The sequence below is a fragment of the Dama dama genome, chromosome 23 (assembly GCF_033118175.1).
Source record: "Dama dama isolate Ldn47 chromosome 23, ASM3311817v1, whole genome shotgun sequence".
In the NCBI taxonomy this organism is placed as follows: domain Eukaryota; kingdom Metazoa; phylum Chordata; class Mammalia; order Artiodactyla; family Cervidae; genus Dama; species Dama dama.
Window position 1 is genome coordinate 63613819 of NC_083703.1, and position 21418 is coordinate 63635236.

Here is a 21418-nt window from a genome sequence, read left to right on the forward strand (position 1 = left end):
GCAATCAAAATTCTGTAGATTGAAAACTTGGTGTAACAATCATAGGAGACTGTTATTTTTATGTATACGTGAAAACAACAGTGAAGATTTCCTTTTCCCTGTTAACTATCACCTGCTCTCCCTCCTGCCCCCGCACTAATACAGTGTAAATTGGTACAGCACTTTGGGCCATGAAAATGCTCATACATTTTGACATAGTAATTCCATTTCTGAGACTCTGTCTTAAGGAAATAATCCAGTATACAGAATGAACTTTCCCTTGGATGCTGTTATTTATAATAGTGAGAAATCGGAAGAAGCTTAAATGACCGCCTGAACTATGACCAGTCTAAACTATGACAAATCCACTCATGGGAAAACAGTGGGTTATTAAAACTGATAATATTTTTTAAATGGTGCTTATTAAAAACTATGTGGCCGTAAGGCAGATATATATAATGTGTAATAATGCTAATTGAAAAAATTATGTTACAGAACTGAATGAATGATCTAACTATGTAATCCAAATAAAATACACAAGAAAAAGCACTGGAAGGAAATATACCAGGGTGCTAACAATAGTTGTTCTGTAGAGGGGTTGAGGTTTAGGTGATTTACTTACGATAATTCAAAAAATAAGCACACAAGAACAGACACCAAAATTAATGGCCAGAGATTTTGAAATAATAAAGCAAAACTTTGATTTTAGGCAGTGGAATTGTGTAGTGATACTGTGATTGTGTGGAGGATGAGTTTGAATGCTAATATGAATGGAGAGAGAAGGGCTGCATTTTAAAAATATTCAGGGGGCCAAATCAACAGGGCTTGGTTTTAGTGTGAGAACCAGGAAGTGATTCAGTATGTGGAGGGAAGAAGTATATGCCAGTATACGCCTAGTAAAGAATAGAGAACATTGGCTCGAGGAGTTTCATGACTTGTCCAAAGTCACACAGTAAGTAAATAAGTGATCCTTGTCTGTCTCTGGCTAGAGCCCATGCTGTTGATCCTGCAGCTGAGACATCTGCAAAAGTTTTGGGGAAAAAAATTTTTTTTTTTAACTAGCTATTGCAGTGTAGAAACTTGTTTAGTGAGGGGAAAGGGGGCCAGAAAGGGTTAGTGAATTCTAAGAGGCTGATGGAGGGGAAAAAAACCATAGACACCACAGCTGCTTCTGTCATCAGTTGAATAAATTAGAAGTTCATTAGGTATTGGGCATGTTATGCTTGTTGGTTGTAGGGCTGGCCTCCTCCACCCCCACCCCCAAGATGTTGTGATCTATTGGTTTACTTTTATACTTGTGTCCTCCTGAATTTAGTTATGCAAATGTGTAGTATATTACAAGAAAATGAATATTTTGGTTATTGTGCCAAGTTTATTAATGATGCTCTGGGAGTGAGAGTTCAGATTGGCATTTTCCAACAAAGAAAGCTGAAATGAAAGGGTTTGCCTGAGCAATAAATGCCCCATCCCCATACTGCATCATATAGACTAGTTCAAGAAAAGATTATTGTGAATTTGAGTCCATACTTTGGAATCTGATACCTAGCCCTTAGGGAAGAAGTCAATTCTTACCATCTTGCTCAGTATGTCACCTTGGGCAACTGCTTTTGTCTTTCTGCACTAGGGTTTACTCATCTATAAAGTGGGCGTGACTTATAACCTCTTAGAGGATTGTTGTATATGGATTTGGTAACCTCTAACTAGTGAAGGGACTTGTAAACCATGTTGAAGGAGTTGGGCTTGATTCTTGGTGATGGGAAGCTGTTGAAGGGTCTTAAACAGGAGACAGGGACAGGCTTGCTCAGTGGTTCACTTAAGAGGCAGAGCCTAGTAATATTTGTGAAATTAATGTTACCAGAGGGACAGAGTGGCGTCATTCTCAGTGGTCCTTTTAGGGTCAAACATGAAGCACTGTGGGATGGTGCTTAGAGCTCTGAGTTAAGTTTAGATCAGCACCCTGGAGAGAGGTCAGCTTTCTTTTCCTGTCTGAATGTGGGGAAATAAATATATATATTTATTATGTCAAATGCATATGCTTTCGGCCAGATCAAGCCTTTGTGAGGCTGTGAGGGGTGGCATTAGGTGTTCTCAAGGAGAAGGATTGTGGTAATGAGGAAAATATTGATTCCACATGAAAGGATTTTAATCAACTGCCCTTACACCTGAGGGGCACAGTGCTTGGCTGCAGTGTCAAATTGTGCACCATCCACCGCCTGCTTCCAGCCAGCTGGCTAACTGCCAGGGTACCTCTGTCTAGGAAGATACGCAGGAACTGTCCATCCCAGGGAATATCCCTGTCCACATTTTTGTGGCAATCTCAGGTAACAGTGTCCTTCCATATGTTACCTCCTTAGACCTGCAAAACAGCCTGCGTTGCAGGTGGGCAAGGCAAGAATTTTTATTCCCATTTTACAGATGAATAGCCTTGAGCCTCAGAGAACTGACAGGCCTTCCCAAGTTCACACAGCTATTGGAAGTGGGTTTGGGGACCTGGAACTCCACAGGCAAGCAGGATTTCAAAGCTGATAATCAATCCCCTATGACTTTTTAAAAAAAGTATACTTCACTGTTTTCTATCCTGTCTTGTTACATTTACCTGGCTGGATCGGCTCTTAGTTGCAGCACTCAGGATCTTCACTGCATCATGTGGATCCTTTGTTGCGGTGAAAGGCTCAGTAGTTACCAAGCGCAGATGTAGTTACCCCACACGGATCTTAGTTTCGCAACCAGGTATCGAATCTGCATCCCCTGCATTGCAAAGGCAAATTCTTAACCGCTAGACCACCAGACAAGTTCTCCCCTGTTACTGTTTTTTTTATTTTTTGAATTATGAATCCCCAGTTACTGTTTTAACTTAGGGCAAATCCTTTCTTGGGAGGAGTTAGGCTGCCCTTTCTGTTTCCTCTGATGTAGTCTGGAAAGTGGGGATGTATGCACTACCATGGTACAACCTGCAGCAGCCTTGTTCAGAATAGAGTAGCCACAGAATGTGGGGGTTCCTTTGGAGATACAGAACAGTGAGCAAGCAGAGGGTTCTTGCATTATCAGCCCTGGGAACCCTGCTCAGAAGGGGAGTCCAACCTGCCTTCTGGGTCCTTGAAGTACAAAGAGGCCTCTCTGAGAACCTTCACTTAGGGGCCTCTTCCCAACCCCCTTCTCAAGTTGTACTCTCTGGGGACTGCTTTATTCTGTATACTTATTTATTTATTCATTTAATGCTTAATGAGTGCCTACTCCTGTGATTCCTTTTATTATGTTCAAGGCACATTTCCAGATACTAAAATTTATTGCATCACAGTGATAGTACTCTTTCCTTGATCACAGTTCAGTTCTAGATTAATGTTACAGTAGAACTCACCACCTTTCATACTCTTGAGAAAAAGTTCTTCTGAGTTCCAACAATAACAATACTAATAACAACAGCATACTTCATAATGTGCCAGATGTTCCAAACGTGAATTAGGTAGTTTTATCCTCCAACAACCCTTGAGATACGTATCACTACCCCTATTTTGTAGGTGAGATAACTGAAGCATAAAGAACTTAAGATACTTACTGAAAATCATGTCACACAGCTAGTTCAGTGGCAGAATGTAGGCATTTTGGCTTCAGAGATTACTCTCTTGACCATCTTACGTGGCTTCTCACATGGCACTAAACATGTAGGCTCTGGCTTCTGCTTGATGGCAGGCCCCTATTCACAGGAGCCAGCCGTGCCTCTATACACTACATCATATGACCTACTCAGCTCTGGGTTGTGCTGAAAAATAATACTACCCCGTTAGTTCAGAAGAAAAGGAAGTTTTGTACACTGAGGAGAATTTAGCCACGCACCTGGAAGCTTCCTGATACATTGTTATGTCTTGGCACACTGGTGAAAAGCTACTCATCTGCCCCAACCAGTCATACTCTTGGGTGTACAGTGGCACCCAGGAGTGAACTGTGAACCTGATACCCATCTTGCTGTCAAGAAACTCCCTAGAAGGAGAGAGAAGCCATGATAAAAGACTGAAAATTAGAAATAACAAAAAGAAGAGTTACAACATGCTTCCCCTTCCTGGCTGGTTTCTTCATGCCCTCTAGTGTGGGGCGAGAGGGTCTCGGAGTACTAGTTTCTTTAGGAATAGACCTGCCTTTCAGGCCTCCAGGCTTCAGGGAGGGTGTTAGTCCTTAGTAAGCCTAGATCATCTTGGCTTGCAGGATGTAGTATGACCTGGAGCAGATGACCAAGATAAATCACCTCCTAAAATATTTGGTGGCAAATCCTTGAACTCATCCCTGGTCTGCTTACCCTTTTCTCTCTTGAGAAGAAAGAAAAAAGAGATCAGAATAGTTTTTTGTAAATTAGTGTAACACCAAAGTTTATAAGAAATCAGCATAAAGGACTCAAAAAAAATGAAAAATAAGAAATCGGCATAAAGGACTCAAAAAAAATGAAATAAACTATACTTTGATTTGATTTGCTTTTAATAGAACTTGACAGAGCTGGGTGAGCTTCAATTCAGTTCAGTCACTCAGTTGTGTCTGACTCTTTGCGACCCCATGGACTGCAGAGCGTGACTTAGAGCTGTGCTATTCAGATTGTAGCCCAGTGAATAGATGAATGCTAGTTTGCAAGCTTGCTTGTTTGTGGTGAGTACAGAAATTGAGACTAAGTGCTTAGAGACTCTACAGTAATTTGATATTTTTATCGTATTTTACAAATGTATTGGTCTGTAATGGATTGGGAGTTTAAACAGAGAACAAAAAACTGGTTCTTCACCACAAGTAGTTTTGAGAAGTACTGGCTTACTTAGTGTGTCAAAGTGAAATAGAGCTTCAGTCTTCTTGTCTGTAGAATCAGATTTATAATGCCTACCTCAAATTGTTTTGAGCTACTTGACGTTAAATAATATCTTGGATACTTATGTGCCTGCTACTGTGCACTGTACATGTATTATCTTACTTAATTCTCACCGCAACACTCAAGTAAGTTTTGTTATCATCCTGATTTTTCTGGGACTTGGATAGGTTGAGGACTTGTCAGAAGTCCAACTCTGTAGTAAGTGTGTAGTTGGGATGTAAATGGAAGCTAGCACTCTTGACTGTTATGCCGTGTTCTGTGCAAAGAGCCTGGCACGCGGGAGGGCTCCCTGTCATTCCACTTTCTCAACTTCACTGAAGACCTGCTTTCTCATTCCATCACTGACGCTAACTTATTTTGTGACCTTGGTTAAGTCACTTCTTTAAACCTTAATTATCTCATCTACCCTCAGTGGTAGGGACTATGTTTTATTAGTTTTTGGCTCCCCAGCATTTAGTTGGACAGGGCTTAGCATAGAATGGGTATTGAGTACTGAGGCAGTTGATTGTACTAGATGATCTCTAAGGTTTTTTTAGTCTCTACTCTGAACATCATAGCTGTTTTATCCCCTTCCCTTTGAACATTGTATTCCCTACCTACTCCACCAGCAGCATGACCTTATTTATTTCCTCATGTCTGTCTGTCTCAGACAGTCTTGATTCTGGGTACTTTGAGACAGCCCACATGACTTTTTGAAATGTGTCTAGGATAAACCCACCAGGCATAACACAAGTATGGAGTAGAGGGGCTGACTCTCAAAAGTCAGGAACCTGCTCTTCCTCCATTCTTAGCCTGTGAAGTCTGGGCCTAGGGCAGCTCTGCTGGCAGTCCTGCCAGGTCTGAGTAATGGCTGCAGCCTGGACCAGGGTTTTCCATGGACTTTGTCGGGGTCTCCAGTAATTGGAACATGGCACCTTCCGCCTTGTAATGGATGGCAGAATGAGAGGGGCATTTGTCACTGCCTGACTTCCCTGCGGAAAAGAGGCTCATAAGTCACAGCTGACAAACCCTTTGATGACTTTTAAACTTCATTTACAGAAAAGAATAGCTATAATCAACCAACAGCAAGCAGTGACTAATCTTGCCACATTATCACTGTGAGGAGTCGGCCCCTTAAGGTGTGAGGAGGGGGAGGAGTCCATCCCCCAGGCTCGCAGTAAGTGCTTATTGGCTCTTGGACTTGAGAGTGTGCCCTTAGCAAGGCTTCATGAGTTTCTCCCCAAAGGATCAGAAGATGTTAGAAACTGATGTCTTGGCAGGTACAGTGCACGCTTACACAAAGCCATTCTGGGCCAAGGTTGAGAGCACTAGCCCTTGTCTCATACAGACTGGTCTCAGCTCTGCCATATCCTAGCTTGTGTAGGGCTAAGCTCCAACCCTTAGTTTACTCATTGGTGAAATGGACACAATATATACCACCTCCCTCAGCAGAAGATGTAGTACAATACCTAGCATGTAGTAAGTGCTCAGCAAATATTGGTAATGATTAACTGTGGAAGGGCCCTTTGTGGTCACATGCTCCCAAACTAACGGTCATATGGCATATCAGCCACAAAGCCAGGGCCAGTCTTCCTGTTGGGGGTTGGAGAGAATGACCTCTTTGGCAAAAATAAAGAAGTTGACAATCATTTGTAGCCCCCCAACTCTTAACTTGGGATTGGTGGGCTAAGTTTGTACCTCCCCACTCTTTGTTGCCTTTCTCCCGGTAGCTCTAAGAGCTGCTTGTCACAAATGCTAAACCTCAGCCTAAGGCCATAGGCAGGGTTGGAAGTTAAGAGTACAAGATGGGGGGGGTCGTTCATACTCAGACCACACTGTGGGGAGAGATGGCTGAGTCCCCAGCTCTACCTTCTGTTTCTGCTTTGGGATCTCCCTTCACTGCCTAAGAGATGCTCATACAGGTGTTGGAGTGTAAGACTAGAGACCTCATGGTGGGACTCAGAGGTGAGTCAGTGGTGCAGCAAGGCCTGGAACTCCTCCCACCGGTGTTCTTTCTTCTCCCAGGCCCATAGAGTCATGGGGGAGGGGGCACTCTTACAAAGTTTCTAGGTTTGGTCCAAGATAGTAGGACAGGGGAGAGAGCATGCCCTTTACCCCTGACTATCTTATTCTCAGGTTAAGAGTTGGAGCATTGGGAGGCTGACACGTGGGTGTCAGGCTTTAGAGCTGGAATGTGGAGGATCCAGACTGCCAGGCTAGATTCATCTCTGCACAGGACATTTGGGCATTTGTGTTTCTTTTGTAAATATCTCCTGGTCACAGCTGTTATATTGGGCACTTGCCACATATTGGTCTAATCCTGGGAGGTTGGTACAATTCCCATTTTGCAGTTGAGGAATCTGAGGCCCAGAGAGGATAAAGGACATCACCAAGTTTATATCTTGTAAGTGGTAAGGCTGCAGTTGAAACCAGTCCTCTCTGATTGCAGAGCCTGCACTGTTTCTACTATTTCATGTGCAGTGTTTTGCTTTTAGGAAGCGGTCAAGAAACAGGTACCTAGAGAGAAGGCTTTCTTAAAAAGCAAGTAGAGGACAAGGCCTGTGGGCACTGTTTCCCAGCACCTAGTGAAGGGGTTAGGAGTTCGATAATAATAGAAATAAGTGTAATCCCCTGTTTGTCTACAGTATGTTACAGAGGCAATAGAGAACTTTCACATCATATTGGATTTGAAAGGTAATCAGGAAAAAGATGATTTCTGTTTTTAGAATAAGGATGACAAGGCTCCGAGAAATCTCATGACTTGTTGCAGGTTACGTGACTGAGCCGCAGAGCCAAGCCTCGTGGACATGTAACCTAGACCCCTTACACTCCCACCCATCCCAGGAGCCCTCAGTGTTCAGCTTGCTGGGAGCTAGGATTTCTCATGGGAGTGGGAATGGTCAGGAACTAGAGAGCACTCCTTGGAAAATTAGTCCTATCTGGCCAGTAATGATCATTTGGGCAGTGATAATGAGCTGAGGCCTGGTGAGTTTAATGAGATTAATAGATGCTCTGTCATCCCTAGCTGCCTGGTAACCAGAAGGCTCTGGACCAAAGAGGCCCTGGGTACTGATCAGTACAATTGCTTGGCTTTCTCCAGAAATAGTCTCCCCATCACTGATAGCTGCTTTCCTTCAGAGTCACCCAGATGTCTCCAGGTTTATCTAAGGGCAGAGGTCTGCCCACAGGCTGGTATGACCACTCATCTCCAGTCTTGGGAATAAGGCTGGAGCTGTCCCGCAGAACTGGCCTAGACAGAGGCTGTAAGTAGCACTGGGTGGATGGGGGTGAGTGATGGTGGAGGGTGGGGGTGGTGGTGGAGGTAAGGACCACGAGCAGTGGAGATCCAGTGCTGAGGAGGATTTATAGAGTTGGGGAAGGGACTGTTGCGATGGTTGTGTGCCTCAGAGGTCAGGCTGAAGGCTGGGTCCTGATAGGCAGCACTGAGAGGCTTGGAAAGGCAGAGCCAGGGTGCTGGGGCCAGTAGAGACAGTGGCAGGCGGAGTGTCACACGGGGAGCCTGGATTCGAGTCCCCAGCTACTCCCTTCACCAACAGGGGGCCTTAAGTAAGTCATGTATCTTTGCTGATCCTCAGCTTTTCCATCTATAAAATGGGACTAACAGTGTCAGGACCAAGAATAGAAACTGACTTTCTTCACTAAAATCCTATGCAGATGGGAGGCATTGTAGTAGAAAAGGGAAAAGGGTAAGGACCAAGGAGAGGATGTGACCAGCTCAGGGTGACACATTCTCACCATGGGAATCAATACCCAAGGCATCTCTGTGCACAGGTTTTTTGGAGTCAGACCTGGGTGCAGGTCTGGTTTTGTTCTGTTAACCAGTTACATTGTCTCTCTGAGCTTCTTTTCCTATCTAAATGACCTCCTCATAGGACTGTTGTGAGAGTTAACAGTAAGGTGAGATATGTAAAGTCTCTTGACAGCTTGCAGTCAGTAATTAGAGGCTATTCTTAATGTGATGCCCCTCTGGGTGGTTCAGAGGTGCAGGTACTTTTTAGGGCTTTTCTGCCTTTGCAAAGCTCTGGCACTTTACCACCTTTAGGCTTGACTCTTCCACAATACAGCTTCCATCTGAAATGTTTCATCTGGGAAAAACGATTTGTTTTTTGCCAAATTTCCTCTGTTCTTATTAGCCTAGAGGAGCAAGCCCGTCTCTTTGAGCTGTAAATTGCATTTCAAAACCTGTGTTCCTGGTGGGTTTTAATTAGCTTAAGGGCCCAGCTTTTATGCAGCAGTTGTTTCAGCAGGTAAAGGTGAAGATGTTTATTTGGGAGCCAGTCTGCAGTTTTCTCACACATAGCATTTCTATATTGTCTCTTCCAAGCTCCTCACTATCCTGGGGGCTTGTCTCTCAGCAGCTCAGAAGGAACAATGAAATATAAGAACCCAAGACGTAGAGTCAGAGGGACCCATGGGGTTCTTGGCCCTGCTGCTCACTGGCTGTGGCATCCTGGTCAAGTCCGTTCCCCTTTCTTCCTCAGAATAAGGGCATATGAGCTCCATGCTCACTAAAGTCCCTGCTAATCTGACATTGCAGAAGTCTCTGGAAACAAGCATGGTTCTTGACTCCATCCCCACCCCCACCCCCAACCGGACCCCCCCACACCTCCAAGAACAATCCCTCTCCCCACCTCTCCTTAGCTCATTGCTAAGCATGGGGCCTCTGGGGCTGCAAACACCTTGCTTTCAATTACACAGCTAATCTGTGAGGCAGAGCTTGGCCCAGGGGGGGAAATAGCTTATCAAGTCAAGCAGCTTCTGCTGAATAGGATGTCGGTATTTTCTAGGGCTCCCACTCTTAACCTAGTGGGAAGCCTGGAAGAGCCAAGATAGAATTGTGTGGAGAGGATTGAGTTGGGGATATTGGTGTGTGGACCAGGGTGTTTGTGTCCTAGGCTATAAAAAGGTGCCTGAGAATCTCAGTCTCATGTAGTCTCCCCCTTGTCTTTGCCCATTTAAGGGCCACTGCAAGCCCTTCTCACCACCTTCTGGATTATCATCCTCACTTCCTCCTAACATTCATTGAGCATTTACTGTGCAACTTTGTCAGGCTTGCCTCTGACATTTGCAAGGTAGAACAGGAGTACAGATGGAGATCCACGTACCATGTGTCTAAACATTCAAAGGTTATAACTTATAAATGAGGCTAACAAATTGGTATGTTCATAACACCCTGGAAGACCATATCTGATTTTGGGATTTTGTACCTGAACCTGGCAGTTTCAGAAGAGCTGGTCTCAGCACACTTCGTTTTCATTTTGCACCCCCAACTCCATTCCTCTGAACCCCCAAAGATACCTGCCCTTTGAGATTATGTACAACAGCAGCACAGCCTGCCCTCTGAAGAGTGTGTAGACCTTGAAAGCAGATTGGGAATACAGCCTGGAACATGCTTCAGGCAGACATTTCTCCTTGACTTTGCAGAGCAGCCACATATGTACATTTCCTAAGTCTCTGCTCTGTGGATCAGAAAACTGACCCCTGTTTGATACTGCTTCTGACCTCTTCTCCTTGGCATTGGACAGAATGTGTTCCAGTTTGACCTTGACTCTCAGCTAGAATGAGCCCCTAAATGGCTGTGTTAGTAGAACAGAGATGTTCCAACTAGGCAGAGTAAATTTTTCATATAAAGAGCTTCAGAGTTTGTAAAGTCCTTCTGTATACATTGTCCCAAACCCTAGGTGATGAGAGCAAAGACTGGGTAGAGCCAAACCCAGAGGACTTGGCTCACCAGCCAAGGGATGAATGCTGATCCCGCTATAGCACCAAGCAGAGGCGCACAACAGTGTTTCCTGTTCAGTAGCAGCAGAGGTCATTAACAGTGCTGAACAGAAAGAAGTCTGAGGGGACCCAGCTATGGTCCAATCCCTGCCAGGTAACTGGCAGGAGCAGCAGTCACCAGTAGACCTCCGAACTGTCATCCCGCCTGCCCATCTTTCTGTCTTGGTCCGCACACCTGACCTGGTTGGCTCCCTCCAGCCAAAAGCAGGTGGCATCTCCCTGGGCCAAAACTTCATGACTTTGAGCTGAACCAACGGGGAGAGTTATCTGATGCTCATGGAGCCCCACAAATTTCTTATATACTCATGGATGTGCAAGGAATTAACCTTTGAACTTTGAACCTGGCTTGTCATCCAGGTAGGAGAGGGATTGTCTGAGAACTGTGAGGTGGAACCCACATACATTGAGCATTTCCTTCTTCATACAAACAGTATGCTAAGTGTTTTCGTGGGCAATCTCTTATGTGTCCCTCACTGGTTAGGTTAATACATATTGATGCTTGGATGCAAAGGCAAACTGATTAACAGGAGTCTGTCCTTCCAGGCTAGTTCCAAAGCTGGCATCAGGCTCTTCATCAGTAGCAGTGCCCTCTCAGCCCCTCATCTCCTGTGATGATGCACACTCGACCCCAGCGTATCCTTGCTACTGTAAGAACTACCGCAGGAGCAGGTTCTTCCCCAGAATCTCTGAAGCCCAGCTTGTGGTTTCCTTGCAAACAGTGCCATCTGCTGGTCAGAAAGTGCCAACTTTTAAGCTGGGAGGATTGATGAGAAAGGGCCTTCTACCCTACTGGGACAAAAGATACAGATCTCCCAGCTTACACTCAGGTCCTCTCTAATTCACTAAAAAGAAGTTCCCTCTTCCCCCCAAATATTAAGTAAAGAGGCAGGTGTTTATGGTTAGTTAAAGCTGATTTATGCACACTGGTTGGTGGTTCTTTAGCACTGTATCCAATAGTTTTAGGGTCAGATTCAAGATAGGAGTGTTCCAAAAGGGAGTTGCACCAACCCATGCCAGTGAGCAGAACACTGGGCCAGGAATATAAATGCCAAGGCCTTTCCTACTGGAACTGAACCGCCTTTTCCCTTTCCCTTTGGAGCCTGTGCCTAGATTCTAACCTGTCCAGAAAGGGGAGTAGGAGAGATTTGTACAACCCTTTGGGATTAAAAAACATTGCCTGAGTGTAGAGAGCAAAGAGCAGAGAAAGTATCATCTGTAAGCAAAGAGAACAGAATTTTAATAGTAAGTGTAAAATGGATAACTCCAAAAATTAATTTGTTAAAAACAATACTCAGATAAATGTGCTGACTTACTGTAGTACAGTCGACCCTTAGTACAGGGTTTAATTCGTGTTTAATTTACAGTCTGCCTCCTCCGTATCCACAGTTCTTCCACACCTGTGGATTCAACCAACCACAGGAACCATGGGCCATGGGCAAGTATTGTAATATTTACTGTTGAAAAACATTTACATAAAATGGACCCATGCAGTTGAAACCCATAATTGGTTCAACTGTCTTTAACTTGGATTTAGCACTGGGAAGGAGAGTGATAAATTTTGATACAAATGGGCTTTATGGACCGGTGACCTGGGTTTGAATGCCTATTCCTGGCAGGTTAATGAACTTGCTGGAGTCTGTTTTTGTAAAATATGAATGATAGCGATACCACTTACGGAGTCTTGTAATTATTCAGTATTGCACGCCACCCTTAGTGCTCAGTGAGGTTTAACTCGCTTTCTTAAAATGGCTGGTTCCAATAAAGACAGCCATGGGCCATGTCTGGATCAGACTGTACATAATATGATACTGTTTTAGAGCAAACATTACTTGCAATTACCCCGTGACCTTTTTGCTGTGGTTCTACATTGAAGGAACAGAAGAAAAACTGTGGAAGATCTTCAAATTTAGATCCTGCAAGGGGTAACATTCAAAATTAGCATTAAAGGAGTGGGTTTGAAAGAATGGAAGTCAATATGACACTTTTGTAATGTTATAAACCAATGTGTAACCTTAATTAAAAAAGAATTGAGTCAAGCAGACAGGGTTCAAATTCCTGTCCTGTTATTCACTGGCATTGTGACCTCTGACTGCATTTCCTCCCATGTAAAATGTCCTGGTTCTGCTCATCACGTCAGCATCATATAATAGAACATAGGTAAAGCACCTGTATGAGGTCACCAGCCAGTGAAACGAGCACAGGTGGGGAGGCTGGATGTGACAGGGGCATGTGTGTAGGAAGGAACAAAGCCATGCAGTGTACAAGCCAGGTTGTGGGTCATGAGCAGCCCATGAACCCAACTCAGATCCCAGCCTCACAGTGGCTTTCTTTCTTCAGGTGGCCAACATGTCCTTGAAGATCCAGACGAGCAACGTAACCAACAAGAATGACCCCAAATCCATCAACTCTCGGGTTTTCATTGGAAACCTCAACACAGCTGTGGTGAAGAAGTCAGATGTGGAGACCATCTTCTCCAAGTATGGCCGTGTGGCCGGCTGTTCTGTGCACAAGGGCTATGCCTTTGTCCAATATGCCAATGAGCGCCATGCCCGGGCAGCTGTGGTGGGAGAGAATGGGCGAGTGCTGGCCGGCCAGACCCTGGGTAAGCATCTCTTCATGGCCCTGCCCCAGGATTTCTCCTGGACAGGTGCTGACCCACGTTCTTTAGCTCCCCTCTTATCCCGTTTTCTGTCTTGTCCCCCATAACCCACTACCCCTGTCTGAGATGTTTTAACATAAATAGTTATTAAGTTAATTATGTTTAAGTTATGGTAGTGCCTGTGTGGGAGAATTTTAGAAGTTTCAGGCAAACACTTCTGTCCCTGCTTTCACAGTGAAAGGGTTCCAGTTAAAATGCAGATTCCCCAGAGAAAGGGGAGAGTGGACTAGCACAGCCTCTTATGTTGGGCTGCTTTTGGCTTGGGTTAGAACCCATTCTGAGAGCCAGGAGGAGGGGAGCATAAGGTGAAGCTTGGTCTTGGTGTTACATGCGTGTGATGTGGCCACATTGGAAGCATGTATAGTGTTTGTATATGTTCACTTACTTCTGTGTATTTGTGTATGTTTGAGAAGGGATATGTATATGTGTATTGCTAAATATGTGGTATGTGTATGTAACTAGTCACGTGGAGAATATGTGGACACACACCTTACTTTCTGGGTATATATGTAGTGCCCAGCCAGCTTTTTTCCAAGTATCAGAATGTACTTGAGTATGTGAGCAGATGTACATATATTCATTTACCAAGTGTTTATTGAGTTCCTGAGATCTGTTGAACTCTACTCTAGACATAAAGATGTTCAGTGAAAGGTTGGTGCTCATTTGCATATGGGCAGTTACGTTTAGGATGCTGGAGCCAAGTGTGAGTGAAGTTGAGTGTGTGATCTTATTTCCTGGATACGTGGACATATGCCTGAGGGTGTGTGTTTGATGTCTGTGCTTATGTGAGAGAGCTTGGGAATGCATATAATTTGATGTACACTGTGTATGCGTGTATGATTGTAAGCCTGCATATGTCTGAATGTATAAGAACATGTAAAGTTATGTGTATGTAATGTATGAGTCTTATTTATGAAGACCTCTGTTGTCCATGTTAGGGAGTACAGTCCATGTGCATCTCGTGTAAACACTTACATTGCTGTACATGTCCATGGGGGTGATGGGTGTATGGGCACTGATAATATATCAGCATCTGACTCTGTCTCTTCCCTCCATATAGACATCAACATGGCTGGAGAGCCGAAGCCCAACAGACCCAAGGGGCTAAAGAGAGCAGCATCTGCCATATACAGGTGGGGCGCTCTGTCTTGTTTGTCTCTGTCTGGGTGGGATTGGTTCCTCTTTGCACAGAGGGAGATTTGGTGGTGATGGGATGCCAAGCCTAGAATTTGGGGAGGTGTTTGGAGATGAGGGCCTGTGGAGAGTGGGCTGAGTGGCCATCTCTAAGCCCCGGCCCTCTCCCCTTTGTTTCCCCAGTGGCTACAGCTTTGACTATGATTACTACCGGGACGACTTCTACGACAGGTGAGCGGGGGAGGGGCGTGCCCAGGCATGAAACAGCCAAGCTGGAAGGGTTCTGAGAGATTGCTGGTGCAGCCCACTCAGTCCTCCAAGTGGGAACTGAGGCCCAGAGTTGTGGATAGTCATCTTCCCAGGGCTGCTCCACAAGTTGGTGGCAGAGCTGGGACTAGGGTCCAGTTGTATAGGTGCCCAGGCCAGAGCTCTCCCCGGCCCACACTGTCTCCCAGCTCTCTGACTGCCCCTCTTCCTCCTGGTCCTGGGGTGAGACCTGATGGGACTGGCCAGCCAGGGGACATATACATGTAGCAAGTTGGAGCACAGGGCCAGGTGCGGGGAATTTGAGCCCTCACGCTGCTGTGCAGTTTCCTCATTAACTCCCTGAGTGTCCAGCCAGCTGAAGGCACCGCAGCACTCAGCCTGAGCCGCTTAGCCTTGTGTTTATACCCAGGGGGCCAGCCCTCCTTGGGAAGTCTGAATTAGTGCCTGGTAGGCTATGACCTACCCCCAAACCCACCCAGACCCCAACCTCCATGGCACCAGCCACATTCTTGTGGAAATCATGGTGGGGGCTGGCCCAAACTTCTCCTTCCACTTCTCTGTCTCCCTCCCACCCTCTCAGCCTTCCCCAGGCTGTCCAGGAAGAACAGAACCTCTCTGAGTCTCAGTTTTCTCACCTGAGAGAGGATTCAGGAGACAGTGCAGTGTGGTAGAAAGTGCCCTTGCCTGGGAGTCAGAAGACCTGGGTGCTGATCTCAGCTCTGCCACTGAAGGAGTTACGTGACTTTGGGCACATCCCCTCCCAGTCTGAAATGGGCTTGCATCAGGTGATCCCTCAGGGCTCTTCCAGCTCTGGGATTCTGTGGTTCAGAGATTCTGACCAAGGCCAGAGCCGCCCCCTCCCCTTAGGGGCAGAAATGCAGGGTCTGGGACTGGATCCATTCCCAGAGACTCTCCATCTCCAGCCATCGTCACCCCAGGGCAGGAGCTCCCTAAACAAAGGAGTTACCTAGGCATGGGTCATTGCATTGCCTCCTGTCGGCAGGTTTCCTGGCTGTCATCAGGACAGTGATGCTGCAGGGAGGTGGTAGGAGCAGCAGTGGTGGGAGAAACCCCTACTCAGTGTACGGGAGCTCCTGCCTGATAAGGAAAAGAAGCCCTCCTGGAAAGGGATGAGTGATGGCTTCGGGGGGCAGCATACTGTCTGGGACAGAGGGTCTGACTGAGCTGCTCAACCTTGATACTCCACTGGGCCTCCTGCCACCACCCCCCACCCCCCCCCCCCCACCCCCTAAGTGGAGTGAGAAGGATATGGTGATTGGGAGCCCAGAATGAGGAAAGGGGCTTGGAGTCCAGCCTCATGCCTCTGAAGTCATAGGCCCATTGAGTTGAGTGAGGGTCTCAGTACCCTAGCCTTTCACCTATCACAACTTTGTGTTTTAAACTAAGTTCTCTCATGTTCTACCCTCACGGCAGTCTTGTGGGGATGTGGGAGGACAGAATTTGGGGTGGTCATCCTCCCTAGGCATGTGGGAAAACTGAGGCTCAGGCAGGTTGAGGAATTGACTCCCACTCCCACACCTCTGTCCAGCTGGGCATTTGTACTGCTTTAGGGATATTTGCAAACTCTGATCAGAGCTTAGGGTGCAAGTTGACTGAGCAGAAGGCAAGTCAGGTAGTTGAGCAGGCCTGGGCATTAGGGTGATCTAGGAAGTCTGTCTGGGGGCAGTTCTCAGTTTGTTCCTCTGTTGAATGGGGCTGTAAACCCCTGTCACCTCCCGTGCCCTTACTCAGCCTGGATGGTAGGAAAGGTGGTTGTAGTAAGGATCCCAGTAGCTGTTGAGGTCCAGAAAGGCCTTCCTTTTCACCCTCAGGACTTACTGGGAGCAGGCAAAGGTATGCAGTACAAGCTGCCCAGCCCTTCAGCCCTACATGTGTTGGTCTAAGGCCACAGTGCCCCCTGCTGGCCACAGGCCATGCTGCAGCCTCTGGCCCATTTGCTCTCACAGGCTCTTCGACTATCGGGGCCGCCTGTCACCAGTGCCAGTGCCCAGAGCAGTCCCTGTGAAGCGACCCCGGGTCACCGTCCCCTTGGTCCGACGTGTCAAAACCACCATACCTGTCAAGCTCTTTGCCCGCTCCACAGCCATCACCACCGGCACAGCCAAGATCAAGTGTGAGTGACTCTATCTTCTTCCTAGATAATTTTCATTTTGTCATTAGCAAAATAATAGAATCGCATTTTTTTACATTGGAAAATAGATAAAGGAACAAATCTCCCACAGTTCTGCTGCTCTAATACAACCAAGTGAGTATTTTCATGCATTTCTACGAGGAAAAGACTAACATTTGTGGAGGTGGGGCTGTGTCCAGTGCTGTGACTTGGAGTTCAGTGAGGAAATAGTGTCATCTTTTAGTCGGGACAAGGACAGGTCCACACAGGTTCGCTTCCCCACAGTCATTCTGGTCTGCACATGTGGTCAGGCACTCAGGAAATCTGATTGTAAGGCACTCACATTTTACATATCTTGAAAGACAGATACCATCCTATAACATAGCAGAGAAACATGCTTGCTCAGGTGCCCACAGAGGTATACACCACACACCCCATTTTATCCATCCCTGTCCCTTTCCTGGGGGTGGGGAGGAAATCCAGGCCGGTCACTGTAGGAATGGCCTCCAGAAAGTCTCAGGGGGTGCCGCAGGCAGCTCTGGCCTCTCCCTGGCCAGAAAAAGACCATGGATGAGGACCGTCTCTGCCATTGGCCTATCTTCCTGCTTGACAGAATGGGGCTAAGATCTAGTGTTAGCGTCAAGCTCCCAGCCCCCATTGACATCCCTGTACTTCCCTCCACTCTCAGTAAAGAGCAGTGAGCTGCAGACCATCAAGACAGAGCTGACCCAGATCAAGTCCAACATTGACGCCCTGCTGGGGCGCTTGGAGCAGATTGCCGAGGAGCAAAAGGCCAATCCAGGTCAGCTTCCAAGGGTCCTTGCCCAGATCAGTGAGCAGGGGCACAGGGCAGAGCATGGGGAGGATGGTGCATGGGGCAGAGAAGGGGCTGTGGCCTCCGATCCCACCTGGACCCACCTTGCTGAGGCCTTGGTTCTACCAAGGTGCTCCCCTGGGCAGGTGCCCCAGGTTGAGTTTTATTCTCCCTTCCTCATCCCTTTCCCTGAAGATGGCAAAAAGAAGGGCGAGAGTAGCAGTGGCGGCGGCAGTGGTGGTGGCAGCGGCAGCAGCGGTACTGGTGGCAGCAGCCGGCCACCGGCCCCCCCGGAAGACACAGCTTCTGAGGCGGGCACGCCCCAGGGAGAAGCACAGGCGCGAGACGATGGCGATGAGGAGGGGCTGCTAACACACAGCGAGGAAGAGCTGGTGAGGGCCTGCCTTGGGGGGTGGCTGGGACTGGTCTGTGTACCTCTGGCTGCAGGAGGGCTGCAGGGAGTAGGGGGGGACCTCTTGACTGCTTGGTCGCCCTGTGCGCTCCGTCCTTCCTTGCCAGGGGTTCTAATCCTGTGAGGAAGAGGGGGAAATGAACAGAGAGTACTTAGCTCTTTCAGCTGTCAGTCAGAAACCCCACAGAAGACTGTGGTGGCCCTGTCTCTATCCCAAGGCCCATTCTAGACTCCATCTTCCACCTGAGTTGGAGAAGGGAAGAGTCAAGGGCTCATGGCCTGCAGAATTCCAGGGAATAGGAGAGGGGGATTGCCTGGGGCAACCACAGGGAGTGCAGGGGTCTGCTCCACCTGAGAATTTTCTAAAAGCCATTGTTGCCTGAGCTTGACTCAGGCTGTCTCAGGATGGGGCTAGCAAGCTTCCTGTTTGGTATTGGAATTCTTCAGATTGAGGCAAGGAGCTCCTCTTAAGTTAGAAAGGTCGACCAGATTCTGAAGGCAAGGTGTGCCTACTACTCCTCTACGTCATACTTACTGAGCACCAGGCCCTGTAGTTCACAGTTTTTAACTTCATTTGACCTTAACAATAGCCCTGAACTGTTCAAAGTTTTACTTTTGTTACATTTACCCCATGAAGAAACTGAAACTCAGAGGAGTCAAGTACCTTGTCCCAGGGCTTTGTGGCTAATGAAGGTGGAGGCAGTATTGGAGCCTGGACTTGAGTGGGTTTTCATATGGCTGGGTCCTGGTATGACGATAGATGGGTTTGTGGCCATAACAGTGGAGAAGTCTTCCTCGTGCCCAGCCTGTCTCTTCTTATTTGAACCTAGCCAGAGACCCCATTTTACTCTTTTCAGGCATAGTCTTCATAAAGGTCCTAATGAAGGCTTAGATGTTTCTAAGATGGGGAACTCACCAGTCTACTAGGCTTTCGGTCTGCTCCAGTCTGAGAAAGTCTTTCTGTGGAGAATGTGTCCCCTGCCACACCTAGAACTTCTTGACTGGTCCTTTCTCTATCCTGAGGGGCCCTCAGACTACCCTGTTGGAATCCCGAGGCAGCCTTGTTTATTCATTTAGACTGGTGCTGTACTTATTCCCTTTGACTGTCCCTCCCCCTTTCCGAATGTGGTCTCCATATATGCTCTGGGCCCCAGGGCAGGACAGACTTGCCGTGAAGTGATGTGTGGTCCTTTGTTGTCTCCTCCTTTCAGGAGCATAGCCAGGACACAGACGCGGAGGATGGGGCCTTGCAGTAAGCAGGTATGGGGGTCCTGGTGGGGAAGGGTGAAGTAGAGGGCCTGCCATGAAGTAGACCTGGCAGGGTAGTGCTGTGTCCATCAATGAAAGCTCTCTGGTCCCCCGCCATCCTGCCATGCCCATTTGTGGTGGGGCTTGGTGGGTCGTGGATCAGGAATCATGGTTGGGCTAGCCAGGTCTACCCAACAGGAGTTCCTCAGCACGTGTCCAGCTGCGTTCCCTGTCCCCATTTGTAAGGAGCTCTGAGTCTAGTGGAGGAAGACAGACCATTACCACCCAGTGTGAGCAGAATGACAGGGACTGGAGAGGCAGCGGGTGAAAGAGGGGTACGGTGGAAGAGGTGATGTGTATCCGAGCCTGTTGAGGACTGAGGGAAAAGCACCTAAGGGAACACCTTTAGCAGGGGCAGAACACCTGCTGTCCTTGGTGTGTGGGAAATGGGCCAGTCTCCTGCAGCTGCAGTCCCAACTCTGCCCAGTAGGGACAGGGAGCTGCTCGTCCTCAGAGGGTGGTGATTATGCCAGCCTTAGGGGCTGGGGTTGGATCCTGTTGGGAGGAAGTGTCCTGTGTTGTGTGTCCCAGCCCCGCAGGGTTGTGATTGTGCCAGTGTAATAGATGTAGAGACTGACACGCTGAAGAGGGCAAGTAGATAAAGCACATACCCCACAGGATCCCAGGGTGGTCATTGGTGGAGCCTAGATTCTAACCCGTTGCTGTGTGGCCTCAAGGCTCACTCTCTGGTTGGTATTTACCACCCTGCTTTGCCCCACCCTAGAGGGAAGCCAGGCCACACCAGCTCTGCCCAGACTCTGCCCCATTCCTTTGGGGACCCTTTCCAGGGTATGACAGACTTGGGTGGAGGAAGGTCTCAAACAACAGAGATATCTTTATGCATGACACACTCGTGCTACGAGTGTGTGTATGTTCCACCATACCTTTAAGTTTAGGCAGTCTTTGTGATTTGTTTTACCTGGGAGGCTAAGTTGTACCTTGTTCAGCCAGTTTGAAGGAGAGGTGCTGGGGACTCAGGTGAGGACATGGAGGCTTAGGGAAGGAGGAGATTCACCCAAGGTTTCATGGCCAGAAAGTTAGGAAGCCAGAGTGAGGGCACAGGCATACCTGTGTCTGCAAAAGCAAGCGCCATTGCACTCTTGTCTTCCCAGCCCATGTTACCTAGAGCACAGAGGGGCTCTTCCTCTCAGCCTTAGTTCTCTCTTGTCTCTCTCAGTCTGACAGGAGCGATGGCCACCAGCAGGAGAAAGGCGTACACTGTACCAGGCCTCAAGCTGGGCACCCACCCCTGGATAGCACCCCCAGCGGGTCCCAGAGGAGAGCTGGCTGCAGGCACCACCTCCCTCACGTGTATCAGCCAGTGGCGCATTCTCTGCAGGTGGAGTTATCAGCATCCCTTCCTCACGCACCCTCCCTGTTGGCACTGCCCAGGCCAGAGGGCAGAGCACAGTCTCCCTATACTCTGCCTCCCTTCCCCAGGACATTCCCAGGCTTGGGGTTTTTCTATAGGTTTGGAGGGGGGTGGGGCCCACAGGGAGGGGACCTTGACAATAAAGAGATTGGATCCCAACTTGCTCTGAGATGGGGTGGTTGTGTTTTTTTTTGTGAAGGAACCGAGGGCCTCCTGTCCAATCAGAAAGCAGGTCTGCTGCATGCCCTTCTGTTCTCCCCTTCACTCCTCCCTGCCAGAGAGCGTTGTCCAGGGTGCCAAATACTGATCTTCCTGGGCGGTAGTGTCCATGGGGATTAAAATGACCAGTAGTGTTGTCGGGGAGGGTCAAATGTGTCAGTGCCCACAAGAACACTGGTTGAAGTACCAAACGATTTTTGATCCTCTTGGTCAGGCAGTGGTAGATTCAGGCCTCAATCTCAGTAAGTCTGGTCTTTCCCAACTCTAAAATGGCTCTACAGTTCCCCACTTTCTCCTCTTCTGGGTCCTGGCTTAGGACACTTGTTTTTTCACAGGGATCTTGGGCAGTAAGGGGAGAGAGGCTAGTAGCTGAGGCCACGAGTCAGAGATCGAGACCTGGACTGAAAAGTAACCCTGAGGAACTGGTCAGTCTGGAGAGATGAAGAGGGTGTCCAGACAGAGGAAAGGGTTGCTGGAAGCGCCTCTACCCGTGAAGGGC

At 47.8% G+C, this 21418-nt stretch overlaps 1 protein-coding gene across 5 annotated transcripts in view; it reads left to right on the forward strand.

Moving 5' to 3' along the window:
- Window positions 1–20869, forward strand: part of RALY (RALY heterogeneous nuclear ribonucleoprotein) — an 81605-nt gene extending 60736 nt beyond the window's left edge. For 4 of the 5 annotated variants that reach the window (XM_061127093.1, XM_061127097.1, XM_061127096.1 and 1 more), the window contains 8 exons: window positions 12941–13205; window positions 14323–14395; window positions 14580–14627; window positions 16631–16797; window positions 17483–17596; window positions 17804–18000; window positions 19232–19280; window positions 20506–20869. In XM_061127093.1, the coding sequence (XP_060983076.1) occupies window positions 12950–13205; window positions 14323–14395; window positions 14580–14627; window positions 16631–16797; window positions 17483–17596; window positions 17804–18000; window positions 19232–19276 (900 nt within the window). In that variant the 5' untranslated portion in view covers window positions 12941–12949 and the 3' untranslated portion in view covers window positions 19277–19280; window positions 20506–20869. The remainder of the gene's footprint in view (window positions 1–12940; window positions 13206–14322; window positions 14396–14579; window positions 14628–16630; window positions 16798–17482; window positions 17597–17803; window positions 18001–19231; window positions 19281–20505) is intronic. The other variant, XM_061127098.1, reaches the window with a different exon arrangement.
- The last annotated feature ends 549 nt before the right edge of the window (window positions 20870–21418 follow it).